The following is a 24,037-nucleotide window of genomic DNA, read 5'->3' as shown; positions in this document are numbered from 1 at the left end:
ATATAACTCCCATCTACTTATCCAACAATATTACAAACATTACCTTATATGAACTTTCTGATGCAGCCAATTCAATTTATTCATTTTTTGCTGTGTCCTTCAGACTTCCCTCTGAGAATGATCTAACTTTGTCCCTCTTCTTAAAATTACTTCCAAGGCTCACTGTTCAACTCAAATTCCTTTCAAATCTTTCATGAAAACCTCTCAGACCATCATAGCAGAAAATGACTTCTTGGTTCTCATATCTTTTCACGTACTCTCATCACATACAGACATGCCATATTTTGTCACACCTTTTTTGCATGCATATTACCCATTAGATGGTAAGATCCTGGAGGCAAGGACCATTTCTTATACAGTAGAAAAATCTTCCTCCAAAAAGTAGTAAATAAGTAAAATAGTATGCTTAGGAAAACTTATATTTTCTTGATATCACAAGGTCATTTTTAGGAACACCAATTATGGTGCTATCATGCAGTAATGTCCACAAGGTCAAGTGAGCTAGATGTCCATCAGGAAGCAATATTAAGAACATTAGGAAAACTATTCCACACACACACACACACACACACACACACACACACACACAGTGTTAGGAAACCTAGTTTTTCAAAACCTTAAAAAGCAGCTTTGACAAAAATGAAAATGCATGGCAAACAGGAAGAGATCATGGTGGGGGGGGGGCGGACACCAAAGCCTTCGAGGGAGCAAAGTGTGAAAAGAAAGAAACAAAACAACAACAACATAAGAGACTTTAAAGAAAATAAAAGTGCATCTTGATATGAATAGGATAAGAATAAAAGGAAAATAAAACATCCAAATACAGACAGATGGCACTAAAGGGGTTAATTTTTATCTCATCATAGTACTTAGGATTACTTACAAAGTAAGTGCTCTCAGAATTGGAGCCACATTGGAGAAAATATTTAGGAGTGGTTCAACGGTAATAGCTAAATCTATGAATGACTCATCTAAGAATGATTGTATAGGATTTTTAAATTTCTTCAAAAAAAAAGAAGGAAAATTGTAAAATTACCACATGAGAGCTTCAGATCACATATAAAGAAGTACTCTAGTTTCCTTTCTAACCATTATATTCCAGAATTCTTCTATGACAAAGGGAAACACGAAGGCAGAGAAATTTTTAATAGTGCCTTAGAATGAGCTCTTGAGGGAGAAGCTCTGTCTTATTCATTGCTGGATCCTCAGTGCTGATCAATGAGCCTGTAATTTTGGATCATGTGCTGGGTTGGGATAGAAAGAGGTGGTTCCTGCTCTTGAAAAGTCCACAGTCTTACAGAGGAGATAAAACACGTAGCAAATAACAATACAATTTAGTGTGGGGGGCAGTGGTTCTGGATTCAGTACTAGCATGCGTTCCCACAAATGCAGAGGTTGCGCCTAAGAAAGTCAATGAATTCTCAATCTAGGAGCAAGTGATTGAATTATGCTGTGAAAAATGAATAAATAACTAGATTGGGGTAGAGGAATCTTTCTAAAGCTATAGGCGATGAAACATTTTTTTGTAAAAATTTCACTGTGAATGGATGGAAAATACAGCAGCCCTGAATGTTTTCACAAATGATGTATTTTCGGCTTAAGGGTATAGAAATTGTTTACGATGAATCAGGTATCCTTCAGCCAAATTTCAATAAATTAGTCTTGACATATAGGAGTGATAACCTTGATTTCACTAAGTAACACTGGTTTATATCTTGAAAAACAAATCAACATTATTCTAAAGAACTTATTTGCTGGAGGAAAACCTCTCTACTTTCAAAGCCCTCCCATTGAGTTACTTAGTTCATTGTTGTTGGCTATGATCACCCACCCAACAAAGTCTTTGATCCATGTTAGAGTCTACACAAATTCTGCCCTTGAAATATCTTCCCTGGTGCTTTTTCTATGCAACAACAACAACAAAAACACATTTTATCCTAAAAATGTGTTGCCCCAAGCACCTGGGTAATAATGTTACATCTATTTTGGTAATGGCTCAAAGACATTGCTCCCAGTAGACCACATGATCTCTACAGGGTACTTGTTTTCCTTCGATTCACGCAAAGTGGAAACTAGACAAAAATATTTCCAATAGCAACTGTGGGCACCTGAAATGTGAACACCAGACAATCAGGAGGATGCAGAAGTTATTGTTCACAAGCTATGATTCTCATTTCAGACACAGAGTTTCCTTGGATTATAGCTTGCTATTTCCCAAGACACATTTGTGAGATGGCACCAGGGACTGAATTGGGCAGCTCCTGAGGACACGACTGGAATTTGCCCAGTTTTGTCAAGAGTTCAGGAAGTGAGCTCTGTTGCAGAGGGAACCAAATCAACATGGAAGCTCTGGGTTTTTAAACCAGGCTGACAAGAATGATAGAGCAATTTATAATATCTCCTGGCAGCTTTTCAGAAAGTCCTGGGCCCTGATTACTTATTTCAGAGTCTTTTGTACAATTAGTTTGTAGGCAATATAATTTTCTCACTTACCGCTTAATAGAATCTTGCAGCTAGCTGGCGGATAGAATAACAGGGTGTATGTAAAGCTCCAGCCTGGAGTGCCAGTGGATAATTTGTATATTCCTTTCAGTCACTTAATGGACTTTTACAGTTTGGCAGTGAAAGGGCCGAATGATGTAAATTAGCATGGCATCTCAAAATAAAAATATATGTCAAATCCTTACTCCCAGCTCACATCACTCATACACAGTAATGATGCATTTGGCTTTATGTACTTCCTAAGAGTTGTCCCCCTTTTCATACACACAGACATCATAATTGTAAAACCAATTTGAAAGCATTTGTATATTTCCCCCAATTGTTTTAATTTTATTAACAGAACCAAATGGCTTGAGATGACCCACAGGGCATTCCAAGTGGGGTTTATCCAATTGTTTTCCAACATTAAGTGATTTTAAAATAATGGGATTTGCCTCCGTACACAATTACAGAGCATTAAAAACATGCAGCCAATAATCTGTAGTATTTTTGTTTTAAATGATCAAAAATATAAAAAAAGAAAACCCTCTACTGTTGAGTAGTAAAGGTTTTTCCACAGTGATACAATTTCCCTTTCTCCCTTTTCTTTTCTTTCTTGTTTTTAATGCTTCTTTTTTCCTTACTACCTTTTTTTCCCATTAGACGTGAAATTGAAAGTCTCTATCACTGGGATTATATAATATAGAATAATAATTTATTACATATCTATAGCAAAAAAAGTCAAAGTTCCATCAATGCATATACTTCTTTAATTTTTTCAAAGAATCCCAAGTTAAACTTCAAAATAAGTTACCGAGGGACACTACATCTATTCCCAAAGGATTGCTCTGAACATTTTTTGGAGCTCCCTTTAGAATTGCCATAGAGTCACTTTATGAGCTGATTGGGGAGGGGGGGCCAGTCAAATTACATTTCATTCATATTCACCCAAAATATCTGACTGCACTCTTTATCACAAGACATGATGCCAAGTGGTGTTTGTCCATTATTAAATCTCAAATTTACCTTCAAATTACAAAGATCTCCAGAACTTTGATGACATTTTGAGAATCTGCCTCAAGCTCTAAGAGAGGATGCCCAAAACTATTATAAGGAATGGGAGTGTCAGACTCCCAAAGGGATGGCAAGTCACCTGTGACATGGAGACTATGGCATACTGAGGTAGGAGGAAACGAATATCCAGTTACAAGTCACATCCAGCTCTTAGCAAAGCAATTTTATATACTGGGTTATGCCAAAGTCTCATGTTCTTTGTCTTTTAGCTGTCCCTCTACCCTCTATAAAAATGAGGTGGAAGATAAGTGGGTATAGACAAAGCCTTTTGATATTTGGTTCTTTTAGGTTCTATAGGATTAAATTCTGATAATCACAAACATAGTATGTAAGACCCATAATAATATATTGGCACAGACTGCTGCATTTTCACCCTGAATCTCAGACCTAGCTCCCACATAAGAACAGATGATGGCTTGTCTCTAAGGACCAAAAGATGAGAAAGCAGCCCATAAGCAGGAAGGCTCATAAACTCTGAGTAGTGTCTACTAAATGGAGACCAGGATCACATACTCTGATTTCACCTTCCAGTGAACCCTATTAGGTGGGTCACTGAGCCTATAGTGGGTACCCACCATCTCCCTGTATGATATATCTAACCACAGTATTATACTGACCCGTTGAATTAAATTAAAAATAGGTTAGCAGGAGGGGATATAGGTGGCTTAGTCAGTTAAACATCTGACTCTTGATTTCAGCTCAGGTCATGATCTCAGGGTCATGAGATGGAGTCCTGCATCAGGCTCCACGTTGAGCATGGAGTCTGCTTAAGATTCTCTCTCCTCCTCTCCCACTCCCATGCACATTCTCCACCTTTAAAAATAAACCTTAAAATTAAAAATAGAAATAGACTAGCAGGAAAATGGTGGTATAAAATTGAGGGGGGACTGTTTAGTCTTGATATTTCTTTCAAGGTTAAACAAAACATATCCTACTTTAGTTTTCCCCAAATCTAAAAACATGGATAGTCTTTTATTGCTTTCATTCCACAACTATTGACTAGACACTAGGCACTGTACATATTCATCTCAAAGAAAAGGTGGAACAAGTTATTGTATGCCTACTGCATGTCCATCCTTAATTTACTATCTTGCATAAGGTTTAAGAGACATCTGGAGGACACCTGGGTGGCTCAGTCAGTTGAGCTTCTGTCTTCAGCTCAGGTCATGATCCTGGAGTCCACAGATTGAGCCCCACATTGGGTTCCCTGCTCAGCAGGGAGTCTGCTCCTCCCTTGCTTGTGTACTCTCCCTCTCTCTCAAAATAAATAAAACTCTTAAAAAAAAAAAAAGACATCTGGAAATGAATGAGTGAAGGCAGAGGAGGAGAGGAGAGGAAGAAGAGCAACGGCAGATGAAGGTCCAAATTACAACTGTGCCGTTCATTAGCCGTGTGAATTTGAACTACTTTACCTTCACTACTCTCGGATTACTAAGATATAAAAAGGAACAATCAAGTGTACTTTCTAACACTGTAAGAATTACATGAACTATAGGTATTAAAATCATAGATCATGTTGTTTAACCTTCTAAGAACAAAAGGGAGAGACATTGTAAGATTTCATCAATTACTAAATACTTTCACTCTGAGACCTAAATCTCGAGTTTGAGAATATTACAACTTTCCTCAGATTTATGCAAGAGTTTGAAAATGAATAAGCCATTCACCCAGAGAAGCTGAAAGAAAATTTTGTCTTGCTAACAACTCCAGTGTACGTGGCTATATTTTACGGATACTAGAAGGAGAGGGAGAAAGATAGTAACTCAAGTCATTTTTTTAAAGCACCAAATTGCCTAAGAAGTGAATTTCCGAGACATCAACCACATCTTGTGAGCATTTCTTGTCACTATGCTGGAGCTCATAAACTGCATATCACTGGGTGTAATCTGATTATAATCGAGGGTAAAGGATGTACAAAGCTCTTCAAAATCCCACCTCAGCCTTATCCCTTCCCACAGTCTCAGGTCAATTTCTATCCCTAGCCCCAGCCCAACCCCTCGTCTGACATGTACCCTGAATTACTCCAAATTCCTAGAAAGCAGCATTATCTTTCCTTCTGGTCCTTTTCACGTGCTTCATTTATTGTGTCTTCAATGAAGCTTTCCCAGAGCCCACAAGACTGAGTTCTTGTGGGTATAACTAATTCATCTCACACTTGTCTTCACATGGGTCCTTCTCTTACAACTCAACATACTTTATTATTTGTGTCTACTGAATTACCTACCTCCTCTTCCAACTGTATATTCTTGAGGACAGGGACTTACACCCCTTGGAATCTCTTGTGTCCAAAAGAATGTGTCAAGCCAATGACCAGGAAGCCACTCATTACCTGTTGACTTGATTTTTAGTGATCCTGTTCCTCGTTCCCTCATTTTAACATTCAGCCCCAAATTATTCATCAAACAAAGTTAAGTATAGTTAATGAGACAGATTAAAACTGATAGGAATCTTCCAACACTATATCATTGGGTATTAGCAACACAAATTTAAAGGATTTTACAATTTGAGGAAAACCCAAATTCCAGTTGGTTTGGCCTCCTTGTTTTATAGAGTTCATAGGCAGGTAATATGTACTGATTAACTGATTAACCTATGATCGCTGGACCTTCCTTACAAGGATATGGGATAGTTAATTGCAAAAAAAAAAAAAAAACAAAAAACAAAACAAAACACAAACAACAAAAAACTATCCTGACATCCAGTCCAATCCTCCCTAAATGTACCCATTAAAATATGCATATCAATACCTACACTATTTTATGTGTTTTACAGATATGAACCCCATTGGGCAGATGAGACAATTAAGGCACCAAGACTAAGAATCAGAATGTGAACCCAGGCACTCTGGGTTCCAAAGTCTGTGCTCTTAACTATGATGCAATGCTGCTGGACTTCAATCTTTTAAAAGTAATTAATTGACTGTTGTTTGCAACAGAAATAAAAAATGAAATTCCTATCTTCTGACAGTGTGCTTTGTGGAGCTGTCGTTGTTGCTATTGTTGCTGGTTGGAAAGGAAATTTTGATGCCTTAGAGTGGTAAAATAAGGGTGGATCTTGGCATTGTCTTTTGCTGTTGTCAGACTTATGGTACAAGGGCAGCTGTGGGACAGGATAGGGTTGCTTTTGGGGAATGGAATCTCTCAACACCTCAAAAAGAAATCCCTCGACTTGTCTCTGTACCACTATGGTTTGTGGCTGGTTTAATTCCACAGAAACCAAACAGACCATGTCACCAGAGCAACAGGTGTCAGGTTGTAAACAATGCATTTTAAAGATCCCAAAATAATGCTATTGTTCATGATAGGAAAAAAAAGTAATCTATATTCAGGAGGATGTGTTCTGAAATGCACGTAAGAAGGGAATACGCGTATAACAAAAGTACAGTCACTGATGAAGATGATGGAGAATACAAATATCGCTCATCCGGGGTAACCAGAAATCCAATGTTTTTTAGCTTTGATGTGATGACATCTTCTTGGAAAAGGCAACCAGGTCTTCTGCAGACCCTACGTGATGTGCACAGCTACTGCATCTCAGTTTTTAAGCTCTGACAGAGTAGGGATGGTGTCACACAAGTATTTATAAAAAAGCTCAAAGATGACCACTGCCACAAGAAAGACATTATATTTGAGCTAACCATAGCCCCCAAACTTACTGCACTCAGTATTCAACATCAACTTTTACATGTCTTTTCTCTACCTACAATTTTAAACAACTTTGAGGGGTTTGCTTATCTCTTTTTTAAAAACAAACCAAAAAAAAAAAAAAAACAGTTTGTTAACAAATACTTTAAGCGAAGGAAAGAAATGCTAATAAAGTCTAATGCAGCCATTACTTTTGAATAGAAATGTACTTTTTGCAGTGGCAGTTATCAAATGGTCCATATGACAGGTATAGGAGCATTATGTCAATGGAAGTCCATATGATAAGCACAGAAGCATTAGGATTATATCCTATGTGACAAAGAAACTGACTTTTTAAAATTTGTAAATTTTTAATTTTTTTAAGTAACCTCTATACCCAATGTGGGGCTCAAACTCATGACCCCGAGATCAAGAGTCACCTTTCAACTGAGCCAGCCAGGCACCCCAAAAGCAACTGACTCTTAAAATAGGAAATCTGACTTCATACCAATCCTGAAGTTTTCCTTGTACATCTAACAAGTAAAAGCAAGCACATCTTTTCCTAAATTTATCCTTAAATGCTTCTGTTCTCAAATGTCATCAGTGTGCCAAGAACTTTGTGAGAACTGAGATATTGGTATTAGAGACTTCCTTCTTTCAAGATCAAGTTGATGTATTCAACGGTATCTATCTGCATCCTCCAAAGTTGATACAGATTTGGGGAAATCCTGCTGGACACAATGACAGTAACTGCTCTGTACTTAACCTGTAGGAGGCAGTATAACAATGATTGTAAGATAGGAGTCAAACTGGAGTCAAGTGGTGGTTCTAAGATTTTTTTTTTTTGTATGAGTCAGGGAGAGCTTTTAAATTTGAAGTTACCAGGACACCTGGGTGGCTCAGTGGTTGAGCGTCTGCCTTTGGCTTGGGTCCGGGTTCCTGGAATTGAGTCCTGCATCAGGTTCCCCGAAAGGGATACCTGCTTCTCCCTCTACCTATATCTCTGCCTCTGTGTGTGGGGGGGTTTCTCATGAATAACTAAAATCTTTTAAAAATAAATAAATTTATTTATTTGAAGTTACCTTCATCAGGAATGAAATGGTAATGGGTCATATCAACGAATACCTTTATGGCGCTACTTTGAAAATCAAACGAAGTCATGTATTCAAGGTGCCCAGCAGAGTGTCTGACACGGAATGAGCATTGATTCTCAACAATAATCACAACGTTGTATTTACACTCAGGGAAGGGATTCAGGAAGCAGACGAGCTAAAGGGGCTCTACAAGTGGCCAGGAGTTAGTTCTCAGTGCAGAAGTACGGAAATGTGAGGCAATGAATCTCTTCCAGCCTGGTGCAAGGAAGCCAAAAGGCATAGACCTGGTTTCCAAATCATAGCCATGTGGTAAGAAGCAGAAGCAAACAAATACTCAAAAGACCTTAATCACTAATTGCCCCAAGGGTCAGGGAACCCAGATCAGACTGCTAACTGGATACAGAGTAAAACAAGGAGAGCCCAAGTGAGAACCACGAAAGCTCCCAACATGCAGTGTTTGTGCCTAAAGATTTTCCTCTCTGAAATAAAACCTGTGCACTTGACTGTCTGCTAGGATAGGGATTGCAGATGAGTGCCTGGCTTTTCCTCAGGGAGGCTGAGGAAGAGCATATGGGAAAACTTAACAGGGGAGACTGGGGGGTCTTCCTGTGTGCTGATGGTCCCAGGGCGGCAGGGCAGGGATGCCTCCTTGAGGAGGGGACACACTTGTTTAAGCTCTCACTCCTTCATGTAAAAGCAGGACCAACATGCTTTTTTTTCTTAAAGGCCCAGAGAGTTAAATATTTCAGCTTCGAAGGTCATTCAGTGTCTACTGTGACTCTTCAGCAATCTGGGAGAAGCATGAAAGCAGCCACCGATAACACAAGGATGGGTGTGGTTATGTCCCAATAAAACTTTCTTTAGCAAAATGATTTTGGCCCCCGGCCTTGGTTTACTAATCTCTGGTTTAAAACATATGGACAAAAGCCTGCAATGGTAAAAAGAAAAAAAATACTGTACAGCCTATAACCCATTATTTCCTTTCTTACTTAAAACCCTGTAAAGTAACTTCCTACAAGTTAGGTGCAGATATTACAAAGGAAATCTTAGTAAGTTGATAATATCCCAGAAGAACAAATGGAAGAAGGGGTTAGAGGGCTTTCGCTTTAAGTATCTATAAAATTTGAAATCATTCTCCATATAAAACATAATCGGAAGACTCTGGGGGACAGTGAGGGCGTTCCAGAAGCAAGGAGGTACCTTGGGAGTAGCGAAGATGCTGTGGAGGCAAAAGGGAAAAAAAAAAAAAAAAAAGGTGCAATCAAGGACAAAATCTCGGGCTAGATTCATTCCTTTGAAGATTCTCGTACTTGCCTCTGATCTTCTTCAAATGAAAACTATGTTAATAGCTTGCCACTGAAAAATGGATATTAGAATGTAAACTTCGCTCTGCTTTCAGATTCACTCTAAAGGTACATTCAGATTTCAAGCTCTAAATTCTAAATTAATCAAAATTTCCTATGTACTAAATCCTCTTCTTTTCTTTTGTATTATTACTCAGCTTTATTTATTTATTTATTTATTTATTTATTTATTTATTTATTTATTTAGGGAGGAGGGACAGAGGGAGAAAAAGAATACCAAGCAGGCCCTACACCCAGCCAGGTATTTGACCCAGGCTCCATCTCACAATCCTGAGACCAGGACCTAAGTCAAAATCGAGAGTCAGATGCTTAACCAACTGACTAAGCCACCCAGGAGCCCCTCAGCTACTCCTTTATTAAAAAGTATACTTTTACAGTTGTCTCTTTAAGGTTGTTCAAACCTAAATAAAACAAGATTTAATCCCAAAGAATATATTTTTTTTTCTTTAAAAATACAGATCCATTCACATAATCATGTTTCCCTCCCCTTCTTCTGACTGGTAATCATCATAAGAAAGAAAAAGTTGCCCTCTGTTGCAGTCAAAGTTTATACAAGCAGACAATCATTGTCACATCAAAACAAGAGAAGAAATAAGCCTCTTTTCTTCTGAAATCAAGAATTAAAGAGTCAGGGAAGTGTTATCAGTGATGGGTATGGAGGTACATATTTAGGGCCAATCTAAAACTAACAATGAAAAATCCAGTAGTGAAATGAGTGTCAGCAGATAAAAATCCAGGGAACTAAGCTAGAAAACTGATATGATGGCTCTGAAGAACTGAACTCTCAAACTTCATATATAGGGAAGTTCCGAAAATGAATTATAAAAAAAAAAAAAAATAGATCTTTTTAAGGCTTACTTCTGACTGACTCCTTTAAAAAAAAAAAAAAAAAGCCTTTAATATTATCTAATCATAACTTTGGGAATATTCCTAATTCCCCATTTTTATTTTATTTTATCAACTTAATGGAAAATTTTGCCCATGGACTAAAAATCTCTCAAGAAAAATTCAGTCTAAAATTATTCAACGCTTAAAAAATATGCAAGTCAGGTAACAACTGGTAAAGAGCCCAGGCTCTGGATTCAGGCTACCTGAGACCCAATTGTGTTTGGGGCATTACTTCGCAGTACCTCAAGTTCCACATAGATGAATAAGATAATATAAGAATACTCTAAGAGTAGTATCTACCTCCTTGGAATAATGGAAGAATTAATTAGGACAACCAATGCGAATCACTTAGAACAATGTGTGGCACACTGTGAAAACGGATATAGTCATTATTATTATCATGATGATAAACTCAAAAATTCTTCACCTATTATTATTGGTAAAGGCATTGTATGCAACTCAGGACACTGAAAACAACTATTTACACTGTCTATTATGTGTGTAACTATTTACGGACAGCCTAAGGAGGTAAAAGATAAGAATTTCAAATTCAGGGATTATCTGAAACTCTCCCAAAATATTTAAACATTCACTTTATATTCACGAGGATGGCCACTATCAAAAAAAAGGGGGGGAGGGGGGAATAACAAGTGCCTAAACGGACACAGAGAAATTAGAACCACTGTGCAATGTCAGTGGGAAAGGAAAATGATGCAGCCACTGTGGAACGCCAGTCAAGAGGAAGATTCCTCAAAAAATTAACAGCAGAATTACCATATGATCCAGCAATCTCACTTCTGGGTAAATATCCAAGAAATCAACAACAGGATCTCAAAGAGATATTTCTACATCCTTGTTCCCCACAGCATGGTTCACAAGAGCCAAGAGGCAGAAACAACCTACTGTCTTTGGATCAAGGAATGGATAAAGCAAGTGTGGTACAGACATACAATGGGATATTATTCAGCTTTACAACAGAAGGAAATCCCATCATATATTACAACACGGATAACCTGAGGACATTGTGCTAACTGCAATTAGCCAATCACAAAAAGACAAATACTACATGATTCCAATATGGCAAGTAAAAGCAGCCAAACTCACCGGAAGTAAAAAAGTGGTACCCAGAGGCTGAGGGAGAGGGAAATGGGGAGTTAATTGATATAGAGAATTTCAGTTTTGCAAGATAAAAAAAGTTTTAAAGATCTTTTGCGCAATTACTTACATATGATTAACACCAATACACTGTACACTTAAAAATAGTAAAGATAGAAATTTTTATGTTCTATGTTTTTGTCATATGCATTTTTTGTTATGTGTATTTTGTCATGTGATTTTGACCACCATAAAAATAAAATAAATATGAAGAAATAAATGTTTAAACATCATTTCTTTTTTTTTTTTTTAATTTTTATTTATTTATGATAGTCACAGAGAGAGAGAGACAGAGACACAGGCAGAGGGAGAAGCAGGCTCCATGCACCGGGAGCCCGATGTGGGATTCGATCCCGGGTCTCCAGGATCACGCCCTGGGCCAAAGGCAGGCGCTAAACCGCTGCGCCACCCAGGGATCCCCATCATTTCTTAACAATGTAAACATGTATTTACTTTAAGTGTCAATTACAATACTTTGCCAGCATCTCTTACCTAACTTTGCTTTTACGTGAAACTTTTAAAAGTTGTCTAAGTGAGTTGCAATGACTAGGCCTTCACATTGTTGCATCTCATTATCAACAACTTCAAAAGAAAGGGAATTAATGCAGTCTGTGCACTTTACCACATCTAAGATATTATCTAAGTTTATCAAGTAATATATCAGAAAAACAAACCACTGCCCTTTAACAGTAAAGAAAAAAAGTCTGACCCATCCATGAAGCCCCACCCTGCCATTCCTCACAACCTGCTTCACAGCCTCCAAAACTTGAATTTTAACAAGGTACTGATGTTTCCTTTCCTGGGAGGCCCATTAAATCATGTTGAGACATGTACTCCTACAACTGATTACCAAAGTGACCCACATTCACATGAGTAGCAACCTGAAAGGGGCACCTGGATGGCTTAGTTAAGCATCCGACTTGATCTCAGATCAAGTCTTGATCTCAGAGTCATAAGTTCAAGCCCCACATTGGGCTCCACACCTGACATGGAGCCTACTTAAAAAAATAATAATAATAATAAAAATAAATAAATAAATAAATAAATAAATAAATAAATAAATAAATAAAATAATTTTAAAAGGAACCTGGGACAACAGAAATCTCATCACTCATTTTTTTTTCTTTTGTCTTCTTTCCTACCTTTGGGGTAAATGTTGTAATTTACTCTACTTGGATTTAGCCATAACCAATTCTGAATTTGAGCCTTTGAATAAGACCCTAGAAGAAGGGTCTTATCATGTCATTACTTTAACATATGTAAGAAAACATGCATCTTGAAAACTATAAAGCACAAAGTATCCTTCCTATTATAGCTACTAGGGCTATTCTCTTTTTTTTTAAGATTTTATTTATTTATTCATGAGAATACACCTGAGAGAGAGAGAAAGGCAGAGACACAGGCAGAGGGAGAAGCAGGCTCCATGCAGGGAGCCTGACATGGGACTCGATCCCGGGTCTCCAGGATCACGCCCTGGACTGAAGGTGGCGCTAAACCGCTGAGCGACCCGGGCTGCCCTACTAGGGCTATTCTAACAAGGTAATTTATCAGTTGTTGCTCTGAACAAAACAGCCTTATTTGTCAGGGCCTGATTATGGGTCAAAAAGAACAAGAATGAAAGAATGAAAGCTATCAGAATGGAAAAATAAGCAACTGATACCTTTGCTGGGCAGTTTATCTAGTAATCAAAAAAATAGCCTCCAGCCCTTCATCAAAACAGTCATCAGATAATACTAGGGTGACCCAGGGTGGCAGGTGCTCAGAAGAAAGTCCACTGATCTGCAGACCAAGTATCAGCCACATCCCACTTCCTAAGAAGTCCATCACAAATGTAAAAAGCTTCCTTGCTAAAAGACAGGAAGGCAAATGGGATTTTTGAAGAATTAATTGGAACCAATCCTTAGGTAGTCCCTCAGACTTGAGCATGTAAACTACAAAAAGTCCTTCTCAACCGACCGTTACTTGCCAAGAGGAGGGTTGGTGTGGAGCCCTGGGAGGCGTTTAAGATTTGACAAGTGGTAGGCTGTGACAGGCTAAGAAAAGAAAATTACTCACCAACAAAATCCTTAGAAGAAATGGCAATGCACATGCTTCCTTCCCATGAGAGTGACTGAATCAGGAACAGGTTTGGGTGGCCCAGGTGGGTCACCATTTGAGATGTTGCCACACTGGAACCAGAGTACCAGGCCTCATGCCACAATCAATCCCTTCCTTCCCTACTTCTGAGGATACTAGCTCAGGTGAACCATGGGAAATTGATTGTGTTTTCTGAGTGCAGAGGTTTTTGGTTTTTTTTTTTAAGATTTTATTCATTCATGAGAGAGAGAGAAAGGAAAGAGAGAGAGAGAGAGAGACGCAGGCTCCATGCAGGGAGCCCCATGTGGGACTCGATCCCGGGACTCCAGGATCATGCCCTGGGCCAAAGGCAGGCACTAAACCTCTGAGCCACCCCAGAAATCCCCAGTGCAGAGAGTTTTATTCAAGGAAGGAAGTTTACAAAAATAAATAAAGTAAAGCATAGCCTCTTATGTATGCATATGTAAAGATAGTCCAGAATTACATACTTATTTTTTCTGATTCTATAATGTAGGTCATATCAGAGTGGAATCAATGGAGAATATATTAATGTTACAGATACATCAGAACTCTAGTGAAAGTACAAAGATAGAGCTAAGTTTTAAAGATTACTGAAAAGTTGGTCCTTCTATTAGTTGTAACTATTGTACTTTTAAAAATTAGTGATACTATTACTACACATGTCCTTTTTAAATGAATAAAAATAGGGACATCTGGGTGGCTTAGTCCACTAAGCATCTGACTCTTGATTTCGGCTCAGGTCATGATCTCAGGGTTGTGAGATCGAGCCCCACATCAGGATGAGGGGCTGTGCATGGAACCTTTCAAAATATTGTAACATAATGAAGCGTTTAAAAAATACGCAAATGACACCAGAGATTGCCGTGTCACAAATTTAAGTTCCTAATATCTGAAGGACAAAAATATAGTGAGGGTAGTTAAATGTCCTTTTTTTTTTTTTTTTTTTTTTAGTTAAATGTTCTATTTTCTTTTCTTTGATCAAAGATCAACCATCCAATTTAATCTCTGAAAATAATCAGCCTTATTTTTATACAACCCGTGACCCAACTTTTTGTCAGCCATTCTAAAGGCTACTTTATTTTAATTTATATTGATTCTGTTTTCTGATTAGCTAGCTAATACATACAAATATGTCATGGTGAACAGTAATAAGAGACTAGAAATATCTGATCCCTGAAAAAGTAAAAACATTCTGAAAACTGAGATGATGCACTTAAGAGATCATCACGATAAAGCACTTGCTTCCAGGTTAAACAAAAGATATATATGTAAAATTGCCTAAAGAAGTCCTCTGGGATGAAAATCTTGGTAGTCAATGTTGCCTACCAGGAAGATGAACTGGGGTGTTTTGGTCTGGCAGTTACCCAGCAGTCAAATCGGGCCCTAGGCATGTTTCTGTGAGGCCCCAAACTCAGAGATTTTATATTCTTAAACAGCTTTAAAAAATAAAACACAGACAAGCAGAGTATGTAACACAGAAGTGACCCCCCCGATCCTAAGATATTTACTGTCTGGCTCTAAAACAACTTCCGAAGTGCTGACAATTTAGGTCTATTCCTAAAAGTCAGAACAAATCAGGGAAAAGAAACCACTACTTATTTATCCCAAGAAGTGGGTTCATTAAGTCAAAACAGAGAGAGATAAATCTGTAAACTATGTAGTTCTCTAAAACATCCATTCACATAACACATATTCTTTACCACCAAAAAGAGTGTGTAATACTAAATTTTACTATTAAAATAAACACTGAAGTTAACAAAATAGTGGGAGTTTGGCAACATTAATGTATTTCTAAAAATCATACAAAATTGCCATCAAATGCAATAAAAAGTGGAAAAGCCAATGAAACTTTAACAGAGCAAGCTCTGAGTTCAAGCAAATAAACTGTACACGCTATTTCTTTGGTAAATATTAATATCAATATTTAAGTTAACCCTGCATCCAAACTGATCACCCCCGAGATTCTTCAAATCAATTTAAACATTTCCATAGTATTTTGAGTTTCAATCTCAGGACATACCAGAGTTTTAAAGCAGCCACATGTCAACTGGGGTAATTATTTTCTCCAAATACTGTTTAAGTTATATAGATAATATTTTATGATTTTCTTTTGTAAGGTGCATAGGATGTTCAGACACTCAATTTGTAAGTTTCTTTTTCCTCCAGTGTGGTAAATATTCTATCCTAAGACCAAAATAGCACTTTACGGCAAAGAAAACATGAGGCCCAGGAAAAATCCTCTAGGACTAGCCCACCTGTTTCAGGAAAGTCAGCAGTTCCGTGTGGAGAGCAGTTAGCATATCAGATCCACAGGCCATGCCCACAGCCTTAGCCGATGCCTAGCAGGCAAATGCCTCATCCTTAATGCCCCATGTTTCAGGAGATGTTTAGGCTCTTATCAGTGTCACCTTTAGACTTGGACAAAAAAAGTCCCACCCGAAGGCCCTGGGCTTCAGAAGGCATTTACAGTGCAAGGGCCCCTTCCACAGGCTAAGGGGACAAGACCAACTGGAACCAACTCCCTTGCAATTCCATGATTCCCAGTTCCTGGGACCCTCAAATTCTGTGGCTAAGCCCCATGCTAAGGCCTGTGTGGGCCTCTCTCCTGGGTCCATCCTCCAGAATGTGCCCTGGACTGCTTGTATGCACCTTATGAGGCCCATGCATGGTCAAGGGGTAGCTGTTTGGAAGCGTCCATGGGTTTTAGCCATGGGAGCAGGGTGTCCACACTATGAGAGAAAGTGATGAGAGGTAGAGGGGAAGAGAGAAATGGGGAAGGTTTAGGCTAAGGACTGACCTTCTTTCTCCTCTTGCTAACAGAATTCCTACAAGTCTGAGAACTCAAAATGCAAAGCTGGCCTCACAGGCCATCATGAAGGTCTGTCCAGTAAAAGAATAGAATGTATGTTCCTTAGCAGTTTGTTCTCTTGATTTATAAACTTCTAAAAATTATACATACATTACGTGGCTGGCCACTATACCCGTGTCAGGTCCCACAAATGCCCAGAATGAACTTAATCCTCATAATGGTCACTGCACATCTCATGCTGCAAGGATGTCCTGCTACTTCATTCCCAAATCCCACAGTCAAAGCTTAATGGGGAATCTGATATTTCATCAAGTTCCAGGATTCAGGCTCCTACTCTGATGCAACCAGTTTCCTATCCATGACCACAGGAAAAAAAAAAAAAAAAGTTAATTGATCACCATAAAACTAATCGAATTTCCAGTCAGTCCACCTAAATGCCTCCTGGTATAAAAGGGCACCTTCGTGAGGAATAGCTACAAGGAGAGGGGGTTAATTATCACAGCATAAGGTGGATACCTGTGATCTGAGGAAGGCTACACATCCTAGTTTAGCATCAAGGATACCTTTGTGCTGGAATAGCTGAACCATCCAGTGTTTGCGTATCCCAGTCATATTGCCAATAGCAATCAAAGTTAGTAATTTATTGAGCACTTACTATGGGCCACGTACCCTGACAGACATTCCCACCTGGGAAACAGGCACAGTGATATCAAGGTCTCTCAGCTTTATTTTTTTTTTAATTTTTTAAAGATTTTATTTATTTATTCATGAAAGACCCAGAGAGAGAGAGGGGGTGGGTGGGTAGAGACACAGGCAGAGAGAGAAGCAGGCTCCACGCAGGGAGCCCGATGCGAGACTCGATCCCAGGACCCTGGGATCACACCCTGGGCCAAAGGCAGGCGCCAAACCACTGAGCCACCCATGAATCCCCGGTCTCTCACCTTTAAGGGGCTGAGATTTAGGCCTTGTTTTATATGAACCCAAAAACCTATGCTATAATGATTATCTTCAAAAAAAAATCCTGTTTGATTTTTAAAGATTTTATTTATTTATTCATGACAGACACACAGAGAGAGAGAGGTAGAGACAGGCAGAGGGAGAAGCAGACTCCACACAGGGAGCCTGATGTGGGACTGGATCCTGAGTCTCCAGGATCACGCCCTGGGCTGAAGGCGGTGCTGAAGGCCACCTCGGCTGCCCCCAAATCTTGTTTTTTAAATATATAATTTCCTCTTCATAAAAGTGGGGAAAAACAAAATGCCTTATCACTTGCACAGAAATGAGCAGCTGAAATAGTGATGTCAGCCATACAAATATATATAAATATTTATCTTCTATGTTCTTAGGAGAAATGGAGAGTTAGTATTTTATAAGTCAAATGATGGACTATGACATTTTGGGGGGCATATAAAGATATTTCCCTGCTCTTGCTTGCTTCACTAGAATCCAGGGAAAACTCTTAAAGAGAAGATCCACACACAGAAAATTTCCCATTCATTTATGAATTGGCTAACACTGGAATTAGAAATCAGAGTAATAAAACCTAGAAGGTGGCAGTGAAGTCACTGGTGCCATTTTAAGCCTGTCAGATGATAGGACTGTCAAAGTCTTCTAAAAAAACTGTTTTGGTCAGCAGAAAACAAAACAAAAAAACACCGTGACTTTTCCCTAAGTGCTGACCTAATTCAACAGTTTTCAATGATAACTTAGAAACGGTCAATCAATAAAATATGCCTTTCTGGTTGGTTTTCACTGAAGTTTATGATTAACTGCTTTTCCCAATCAGAATACCACATTCATCTTTGAAAAGAACAATTCTCATTACTTTTTAAAATTTTTTTTAGAGAGGGAGAGAGCACACATGGCAGGGAGGGGCAGCAGGAGAGTGGGGAGAGAGGGAGGGGTTGAGAGAAAGAGAAAGAGAGAGAGAGAATATCTCAAGCAAACTCCCTGCTGGGCGAGGGGCCCGATGTGGGGCTTGATCTCATGACCCTGAGACCATGACCTGAGCTGAAACCAAGAATCAGACGTTCAACCGACTATGCCACTGAGCCAGGTGCCCCTGTTACTTTTCATAAGATGTGCTCCAGATATATGTTCTTTTGGTTCTAAATTCAAGAGGCACTTTGCCTAACTTTTATAATTGATATTCATTACATACTGCATAACCAATCTTAACAATAAATTGTTGCAACAGGAAATAAAGAGTCTAAAGAGGAAATACTGCCCATGAATATGCCTTTGGGTGCGCACGTCACTTGAGTGGAGCCAGTAAGAGCACCAGCAGGTGCTGGTGGGGTAGGAGCCACACTGACATTATCCTGATCCTAAGGGTAGAAAGACTTGCTCTTAAGGGTAGTTGCATCATCTCTTATTCCCTGAAGAGCTGTCGGGGAGGGAAGGGAGAGGCCACTATCTGTCAAGGATAGTTTGGCTGTCTGCTGCCTCAAGGCATGAGAATAGATTCTAGGTCCTTTCATCATCTGAGTAAGAATCTGTGATGGTACAAGAGATTAGGGCCACTTTCCCTATCTTTGGAGTTCAATCGCTATCACACTTCGCAGAAAGGAGGGGCGGTTCCAGTCTTCCTTACATCACCACCCTAATTATTACATTATACTTTCACAATTTAATCCCTTTATTTGCCTCACTGCCTTTTTGGGGCTAAGTGAGCACCACGGTGTGATGCCTGCTGATGTAGCTAGCAGGGTAGCCTTACGGAGTGCTGCCCAGCTGCCAGCTACAAACACAGCCAGGTGGGCAAGTCCAGAGTGCTAATCTGGACAGTGACATCTCTGTCTCCTGCTCAAAACCCTTGAAAGTTGCTCTCTCCAATATGGAGTAAAACTGAGCACTATACATCAATGCCAAGAACCACCCTGTGCTTTGCTCTGTTAAGCTTTTGGTAGCATTTCAGCATCCTAAGGAAAAATCAGGCATAGAATTCCAATTGCTCTATTCCAGTTATTGCTCAGTAAATAACTATTGCATAGCTATTAATATCTAAACACTATGATTTAAAAAAAAACTATCAGGAAATTGTTTCACAGTTGTTCTATCTTTGGAAAATACTAAGGACCAAGAAGTTTAACCACTACCCACTGCCCCCATCCTAAAAATTTGGTATTCCCTCAAGACAGGAGAGGCTGGTAGAGGAATCCTCCTCAGTGCACAAATGTTTGAGAACAAAGCTTCAATAAAATGTTAGAAAGATGTTAACACTGTCCAGACAGCGTACTCATGTCTGGCTCACAGTAGGTTCACAGTAAATATTTGTTGAGTAAAGGGGAGAGGTTTTCCTAGTGTGAATCTCATGCTTATATCAGCATACACAGCATTTGTTAATTCATCCCAAAATATTTGCTTATCTTTGCGTAGTTAATTCCAGAGCTGCATAAACTGAATAAACAAAATCAAATTACTAACAGTGTGAATTTTAGATACTCTGCAATAAAAGTATTCTAATACCTCTGGACAATGGCTAGTAAGAACCCAAAGATTTGAATTGTGTTCTCATTTCCAAGTTTTACAATGCTAGTAAGGAGGCTCAAGATATTTTTCAAATGCGCAAGAGTCTAAGGAAGCTCTGCATATGGACCACCACTATTTTTACTCTACCTACAATTTCACTTTTCATTTTATCCTTAAAACGTTCCATGAGGTAGGTATTAATGCCTTCAATTTACAGGTGAGAAAAAAGAAAGATCCAGCGGATGAAGGATTTGTGTCGGAAAATGCTAATAAATATGGCAGTGACGAGCCACAAAATATGAAGATACATAAAAACTATACATTAAAATATTAAAATATTTACATAATTCTTATGAACTCCATAACTTGGCTTGTGTTCTTCAGCTAAAACTCCGAAAGGCTATGAAAAAGTTAGGCTGAATTATCTATTACGTAAGACTTAAGAGGTCTTGAAAAACTGCGCTGAGCTGAGCTCACCCCCAGAGACACCAACTGAGGTAATCTGGGATGAAGCCTGGGGATTTGCATTTTTAATAAATTCCCAGGTGATACTGATACCGTAGGTTCACTGGCCATACTTTGAGAAACACTTCACTCATAGAACCCAGCACAGTAGTGGGTGGTGATTTTTAACCTTGGCTTTACCTGAGCATTAAGTAGGAAGCTTTCAAAAATCCCCACCTCGCCCTGTCCACACCTAAAGCCAATTCATTCAGAATTTAGTGGTATGAGCCCTGGCATCAATATTTTTTCAGTCTCCTGGTGATTCCAGTGAGCTGGAAAGGATGAGAATCACTGATATGTGGGAAAACGCACATGTATCCAAAAGTTCTTATTAAGAAGAAAACATTTTCTAAACCACTAAGAACAGAATCCCTGGGGAGCAGAGGATCCTCAACAAACAATTATTCTTTCCTTCCCCTAATTTCTTCAAAAGTGCATCCCACTTAAAAAGTGAAAATTATAATTTCCTGTAAGAATATAGATCTACAGCTTTTAACATGAGCGGAGCTCTGTATTTGTGAGTTACTAGCTTAAAGGAGCAGATACAAATTTCAGCCCTATTTTTCTACATTTATATTGTTATCCATAAAGGTGTGAGTATATCTCATATATGTTGCAGATACATTTTATAATTAGGATTAATTTGGAAGTTTTTTTGTTGTTTTTTTTTTTTTTTTTTTACAAATTCATTAAAAAGGTGAGGAAAGTATATCCAACCATAGGGAAAGTAGGAAAGTAGTAGATAGTTATATTTGTTTAGAGTAGTGGTTCTTAAAACATGGTTCCTGGACCAGCAGCATCAGCATCAGCTGGGAATTTGTTAGAACTATAAATTCTTGGGCTTTTATACCAGATGTATAGAGTCAGAATCTCTGGGGGTAGGGCCTGGTGATCTGCATTTTAACCAGATTGCAAGGTGATTTTGATGCCCGCCCAAGTTTCAAAACCACTTCTCTAAAGTATTTATTATTTCCATCATCTGCAAGAAGAACCAAAGAGCAAAAAAAGACTACTGATCCAGTGTGTATTTGCTTAGTTGCTATACAGACTCACATTGCTCTGATAATAGCAGTGCGTTTTGTTTTGTTTTGTTTTTTTGTTTTGTTTTTTTCCCCAAAGCTCAGTATCATTCCCTCATTAGAGCTTAATGGTGAAAGCAGAATTGATAGGGGGCATACCTGGGGGAGTTTATTCTATAAAACCTCCGCAAGCTATTGGAATCTATTTCTATTTTGTACTCAAGACAGAGTGAAGACTGCACAACTTGATTAACAAGGATAAGAATTAAGAAAAACCACCCAACCAGCCAACCAGCACATGAGGTTGGAAGAGGGTAGGGTACCCTCAGGTGCAACACTAACCTTGAATCGTCCTCTTGAAGAATGCCTTGCAGGCTTCACATGATGCTACCCCATAATGGTACCCAGAAGCGATGTCACCACACACTAAACACAGTCTCTTGGGCATCGAGTTGAGCATGTATTCACACTTGGTCTGGGGATCTTCAACAATGGTGCTGGAGCAGTCATCATACAGTTTCCTGACAGGCCCACTACCTCCTAGGATAGGAGCAGAAGGGTAGAGAGGTGGCGAGTCAAGTCCGTTCTGATGGCCATTCATGGTTGAACTGTAGCTCCCGCTGGCGTCTGAAGAGCCACCTGGGCTGTGGTGGTTGACGCTGTCCGTCAGGGAGGCCGGGCTGGAGGGTTCCGTCTTGATGAAGGACGAACAGCTGGAATCAATGTGTCGATCTTTGTTTGACATTCTGCAGAGAAGCCTGAGATGTAGGGAGATACAAACGGAGAGAGAGAAAAAGGGAGAGAGTGTCAAACACAGAGACCAAAAGAGGTAGAGAAAAGGAGAAAGTGAAAAAAAAAATAGAGAAAGTCATAGGGAAGGATGAAAGGAGGAAAAAAAAAAGAATTCATGTGTTAAAGACATTGCTCTTTGAGAGCACTGCCTAAGAGCTGGGATTACACATCATTCATTCTCTAGTCGATATCTCTTGTTCTACAAGAAGGTAATCAGCATAAGGGCATGACAGGGTTACATCAGGGGGCCCAGACAGGCCATAAACAAAACCTCTAACGGGTCCAATTCCTTTTATTTTACCTTTCTCCTGGAGAACCACTGTCAATATCTAAATCAACACTCTAGATTCTAAATTTACCCATGGAAGAGGAGTGATTTAAAAGACCGTGTATCATTTCCAAAATTGGATTTATCCTCCCTCTACTTTTCCCTTCCGTGTTCCCAGGCCGCAGTCATTTTACTGTCAGCAGAATCCAAACTTTTATTTTCGAGACCAAACCGAGGATTCCTCAGCTCTGTAATTACTGTTTATCAACACGATGCCATAACTGTCTTTTATTGATCTAAGACACATAGGGAATATATCCTCAATCACTTTGCTTCTTTATTTAAATTGCTCTATTTCATAGCTGTTTAGGGATAGAGAAAGACCTCAAGTATAAAATTCCACCCCACGTGTAAGGACGATATCCTAGAGCCCACAAAACTTAGTGAAACCATCACCAACACTGATTAATACATATGTGCGTGTGCTTGCATGTGTGATTTGCCATTGTTTAAGAGATGAATCAAGAAAAGCCATGGGAGCCTTCCTCTACCTGTGAGTCCATAAATCTGATGCTTTGTGTTATATTCAGTAAACTAGGTATGTATCATTTTCTCATGAAAAATGAGGTTTGTGGTGATCCCTCTCCCCCTCCCTTTCGTCTTTGAACATCACACCTCCTAAAAGGAAATATGATGAGGCATCTAATCTGACAAGCTATGTTATCTAGAAGAAACATACTGTCCCTCTTTCTTTGTTGGAACCGTAAGTGATTAAATTTCTGAAAAGGTGATTAGATGAAAAGATATAATTGGTCCTATTTTCTTTCCGATTAGCCATAGTGCAAAACCCCTTTTAGCCAAGTCTCTAAGAACATTCTGAGAGCCTGCTAGAGAAAGAAGAGGTGACAGTTGAGAAGGAGACTTAGCTAATTGCTTCCCAGTGGAAAGGTGATTTATAGGAATCTCACAGGGTAATGGTCATTCCCTGGAATTTGGGGGAGTAGTCACAGTATAACCAAAGCGATACAATGAGCTCCCCTGCTACAAATCTAATATTTTATCACTGCCCAAATTTCATGTTCTCCTCCGGGAACCCCTTCCCTCGCTGTCCCATCTTCTTTAAAATGAAGAAAAACAGAAAAACCTCCAAGAGGGAATGTTCGCTTAACTGTTCCAAGCAAGGCACCTCGAAAGCAAAGCAGGAAGAGCAAAACTTCACCTCTTAACAAGTAGGCCGCACCCTGGGCATTACGTTCTGCTTTCTTTTTTCTTTTCTTTTTTTTTCTTTTTTTTCTTTCTTTTTTTTTTTTTTTTTTTGTTCTGCTTTCTAAAGTAAAATGGTATCAGGATGGGAGGCAAGCAAACAGGAAGAAGCAATCCACAAAAATACCTTCTCGC

General features: G+C 39.0%; 1 protein-coding gene across 36 annotated transcripts in view; it reads right to left on the bottom strand.

Moving 5' to 3' along the window:
* Positions 1-24,037, bottom strand: part of ESRRG (estrogen related receptor gamma) — a 616,791-nt gene that overhangs the window by 158,149 nt on the left and 434,605 nt on the right. For all 36 annotated transcript variants that reach the window (XM_077887012.1, XM_077887030.1, XM_077887042.1 and 33 more), the window contains one exon: positions 21,922-22,337. In XM_077887012.1, the coding sequence (XP_077743138.1) occupies positions 21,922-22,337 (416 nt within the window). The remainder of the gene's footprint in view (positions 1-21,921; positions 22,338-24,037) is intronic.

Source organism: Canis aureus, chromosome 38, assembly GCF_053574225.1.
Source record: "Canis aureus isolate CA01 chromosome 38, VMU_Caureus_v.1.0, whole genome shotgun sequence".
Classification (NCBI taxonomy): Eukaryota; Metazoa; Chordata; class Mammalia; order Carnivora; family Canidae; genus Canis; species Canis aureus.
The sequence above is the reverse complement of the archived record's forward strand: the minus strand, read 5'-3'. Positions and strand labels throughout refer to the sequence as shown.